This window comes from Otolemur garnettii, unplaced genomic scaffold, assembly GCF_000181295.1.
Source record: "Otolemur garnettii isolate 467f Iridium unplaced genomic scaffold, OtoGar3 scaffold00034, whole genome shotgun sequence".
Lineage (NCBI taxonomy): Eukaryota > Metazoa > Chordata > Mammalia > Primates > Galagidae > Otolemur > Otolemur garnettii.
The window spans coordinates 7,848,679-7,853,606 of NW_003852429.1; the positions used below are offsets into that span (position 1 = coordinate 7,848,679).

The window sequence follows — 4,928 nt, forward strand, 5'->3', positions numbered from 1 at the left end:
CCAAGGAGCAGGTGCCCACTTCCACGCGCTAGCACAACCAACCAACCCCAAGGAGCAGATGCCCACTTCCACGTGCTAGCACACACCAACCAGCCCCAAGGAGCAGGTGCCCACTTCCACACACTAGCACAACCAACCAACCCCAAGGAGCAGGTGCCCACTTCCACAGGCTAGCACACACCAACCCACCCCAAGGAGCAGGCACCCACTTCCACACGCTAGCACACACCAACCAACTCCAAGGAGCAGGTGCCCACTTCCACACACTAGCACAACCAACCAACCTCAAGGAGCAGGTGCCCACTTCCACGTGTTAGCACACACCAACCAACTCCAAGGAGCAGGCGCCCACTTCCACAGACTAGCACACACCAACCCACCCCAAGGAGCAGGTGCCCACTTCCACGTGCTAGCACACACCAACCAGCCCCAAGGAGCAGGTGCCAACTTCCACACGCTAGCACACACCAACCAACCCCAAGGAGCAGGTGCCCACTTCTACATGCTAGCACACACACAGCGAACTCAACAGAGAAAACCCTTTCTCAGTCCTGCACAAACTCCACCCAACCATCACTCATCCAAGCTTGTTGCAGGAGTATGGCTAGAACAGCACCACCAACACAAACTGTGGCCACCTGCCCAGGCAGACAAACCAGGGGCCTGAGGGGCACTCAGTTCCAGGGGACCCCTCTACAGGCCTCCTCAATCCACATACCAGATGCTCAGAGTGAAGAGTTCCTGAGCCTCAGTGCCCTTGTTCCCTCTACCCCTCCTGGGTGCTTGTCTCTCTCTTCCCAGGTCTTCTGTGAGGCTTTCACATGGTCTTCCTGCCCACTGGCTCCTGAGACCTCTGACACCCTGCTGGCTACTCTGGAAAACCCAGACTGGCAAGTAATCTAACATGCTAATCAAAGCCCGCAAAAAGTATCTGAACTTGTTAAAACCAATTAATTCCACTTGTAGTAATCCATCCTAAATAAACTTTAAATTTAGAAAATGGTATATACTACCCCAAGTACCCAGCAGCAGAGTTACTGGCATGCAACCTCAGCAGACCGACTACATGGCTGTGGCACATTAACCCCAGGAACTGTCGGCGCGTCAACAATGATGTGTTGATATACCCTGATGGATGTAACTGAATTTGCCTACTACTGCCTCTAGGAAATACAGCATTAGGTTAAAACCCTAGGCCTGACTTCTAAAATAAAAGTTACAAGAGAGAAGGGCAGTCATACAAAAGCAATAAGAGTAAGGTAAAAGAGTCTCATTACTTGCCATTTAAGAAAGACATAAAATTAGACATTAAAACACTGCAGACAGGGAAGACAGACAGTGGTTTTAATGTAAGCTCCAGTCAAAAATTGCAACTGCAGGTATTAACTGTAAACAGATCTCTCTCCACGTGGAACTCCCAGGCAGCTCCAGTGGGACCATACGGGATTATCCATTGTTGCTGGTTGAGGACTCCCCCAACACTGGCGAGGAGAGGGGAGTACACAAAACACCTGAGTCTTCACCATAGCGTGCTAAACAGAGTCAGCTGGCTACAATCTGAAAACACAACGTAAGTGATACAAAAAATGATGAAAATAAGTCTAAATTAAGAAAATAAGTCTAGGCTTGGCGCCTGTGGCTCAAGAGGCTAAGGCGCCAGCCACATACACCTGAGCTGGAGGGTTCGAATCCAGCCCGGGCCCACCAAAAAACATAGCCGGGCATTGTGGCAGGCACCTGTGGTTCCAGCTATCTGGGAGGCGGAGGCAGGAGACTGGCTTGAGTCCAGGAGTTAGAGGTTGCTGTGAACTGTGATGCCACCGCACTCTACCCAGGGGGACAGCTTGAGGCTCTGCCTCAAAAAAAAAAAAGAAAGAAAGAAAGAAAAGAAGTCCAGGGGCAGTGCCTGTGGCTCAAGGAGTAGAGTGCTGGCTCCATATGCCGGAGGTGACGGGTTCAAACCCATCCCCGGCTAAAAACTGCAAAAAAAAAAAAAGTCTAGAAGAATCCACAACCAACTCTCAATAAGCAAGAGGCAGAAGAAAACCATGGGTAATCCAAAATCACAATTATAAAACCAGAAAATCCAAACAAAAATTAATTTACAACAAGGTATTTATTTCATTAGGTTTGACATTTAGAAATGCACCTTTAGAAATGCGGCAGCTAGAGAGGAAGATTGGTGTGGGCACGAAGAGCCCCGAAGTGACTAGTGCTAAAACAAAGTCTACTGTCTGCTGTGGACACAGCCCACCTCAGGGCTCATTCCTCCCAGCCCGGACTGGAAAGAATTCGGATTCTGCAGGCAGGGGGCAGGGGGCAGGGGCTCAACGACAGGGAGGTCAGTCACACACTGCAGCGGACAGGTTCATGGGACCCAGCAACACACCAGCTAATCCTGCCATGTTTGCATTCATTTTTAGCAATGTTCTCTTTTTCCATCAATGCATCACTTATTTCCACTTTTCACCAGGGTTAGACTGCAAACAGTTGTTTCAAAGATGACTGGACACCAGAATGACTTGGCTCTAGTCTACAGATTTTTTTCTCCCTTTTCAGCATTTTCCATATTATCACTAAAGAGCATGCATGCACTGCCATTGAGGCAAAAAAAAAAAAAAAAGACCAGAGAGAGAGAGAGAAAAGAATACTGCTGCGGAGCTCACAGTGTCCTCAGGATGTCACTTCACTGCCAACTACTTCGCCCACCACAGTCTGCACTCCAAATGCTGACCCCTGGCCTCCATCGGAACAGCCCTCCTTTGTCTTCAAGGGATTGAAAAGTCACTTCTATAACACCATCCCCAGCTTCCTCTGACATTCCTTTTGGGGGGTAAGGGGCTCTTAGGGACTCCCTGCTTACCTGTGAGAGCGCTGAACACCCAGCACTGCAACTGCTTGGCAAGGATGTAAATGATTCACCACAGCTCAGGGCAAAACTACAGCCTAGCAGGTGACTGGCTGACTGAATGAGTACAGAGAAAATGACCACACCTTTACCCAAGTTCAAACCATTTGCTGAAATGATAACTTTATAAAGGAAAGAAAAAATTAAAGTCACTCAGCCCAAGACCCAGCTGTAGTGTTGAAACCGAAGGCTTCTCTGCAGGACAGCACAATTACCTCCCTTGGCACCCACCACCTTCAAAGTTCTAAGGGCTTTGTAAAACAAACCAAACTTGCCCAATCACCTTAGAAAGGTTTCTCACACATACCAACAATCAGGACTTAACACCACTGTACTCAGACTACCCTGCATACGCAGACACATTTGGGAACCCCCGAGCAGCCCCCATGACAAGGGTTCACAACACTGGATCAAGAAGTCTCTATGTAGAAGAGGGTTCTGAACACAGAAAATGAAGGCGCATGCTTCCTGTGGTTCAGTGGGCTGGGCATGCTGGGGCAAGTGGCACCACCCACTACTTCTCCCAACCGGCCCCCTGGAGACCTGGGGGGTGCACACTCTCAACTACCAGGCACAGCCTGTCGCCCTCAGGGTAAGGTCGTTTCTGGCAGAGAGTACTAGGAAAACGCTTGTAAGTACATGCAGAAAAGAGTAAAAGGGAGAACTGGGGAGAAGCCAAGTGAGTCTGCACATCAGGAAACCAGAGCAGCCAGCCTCGCTCCAGGGAACCTCTTCAACAGCGGTTCTCAACCTGTGGGTCGCGACCCACGGGAACTGTATTAACAGGTCGCAGCATTAGGAAGGTTGAGAACCACTGCTCTACAAGCATCAGCTGCCCCAAGGGCAAACCAGGCCCTGGAAGGGTATCTGTGAAGCACTGAGACAAGCAGCCTCTGTTGGGCCCTGCCAGCCCACAGCCACACCCAGTGGGGGGCAGGGGGTACATCCCTGAGTCCTGACCCCTGAAATCCCACCCTGATAACCTCAATACTGAGACACAGATGGGACCTTGCCCTGCACATGTCACCCCTCCTATCAGCACACTGGAAGTCAATTTCACATAAACGTAATCTATTCACACGTCACTTCCAGTTAAGAGGTGCTGGGTATGATCCAAACAAATGACAGAACTTTTGACATAAATCAAAGTAAAAGGTAAAGCAATAAAGACCAAAAAACACATTTTCTCACACTATCTTCTCCTCAAACAAGCATGTGCTCTGTCAATGGGAGACAGCATGGTTTTATCGCCCCAGCAAGAACGCTGCACTATGTCCTGATCAGATCAGAGCCTTCTGATCTTGGCAAGAGCTCTAGGAAGAAGGCTGGCACAGCTTGCGTGATGCCCAGATGCCACCTTCAGCAAATGCCCAAGAGGCTTTGCACTTGGAAGAAAGATGGGGAGGGCAGCCAGGACAACTCGAAGAAAAATTCTAGTGTGAGCAGTGACAAGGAGATCTGAGTCCTGAGTCACATGGTTGGTTGCCTCATCTACTACAAAGAATGAAAAAAGAATAATCAGGGTGGCATAATCAGATGAGTTGAGAAACTTGGATTCTAGGCCTAGCCCTACCAAAACCTAGACAGAGAACTTTGATAAATGAGCCTCAGCTTAAAATTAAGAGAATGAACTAAACATGTAAGTTCTTATCAAGTCCTAAAATTATATGACCCCCAAGAAAAGGACCAACAGAGGTTAGCAGCAGCCACAGAGGTGATCCATCACACAGAGCAAAGATACTCCCAAGCAGAAGACGTGCCCAGCCTCAGCCAGCTCTGCTATCATGGGGCTGGGGGATGAAGACCATACTGGCCAGTGGCTACCAAGACCATCAGGGTGCCTTCCAAACCTGAAGTCACAGCCACCACTATAATTCAATAGTCAGACAGCCAGGTTCCCCTCTCCAGTGCTGGGAAACACACACCTTCAACTCAGCTACTATGCCAACAGCTTTTAGCAGTGACCTTGGGCCCCAAGGCAAAGTCACCTTATTCTTCATGTTCTGTGTACAACAAGGTG

The 4,928-nt window shown here is 49.2% G+C and overlaps 1 protein-coding gene across 1 annotated transcript in view; it reads right to left on the minus strand.

Annotated features, from left to right (window-relative positions):
* STK24 (serine/threonine kinase 24) overlaps positions 1-4,928 on the minus strand; it is a 65,755-nt gene that overhangs the window by 15,991 nt on the left and 44,836 nt on the right. Inside the window, exon 5 of the mRNA XM_023513105.1 lies at positions 4,650-4,698. Within this exon, the coding sequence (XP_023368873.1) occupies positions 4,650-4,698 (49 nt within the window). The remainder of the gene's footprint in view (positions 1-4,649; positions 4,699-4,928) is intronic.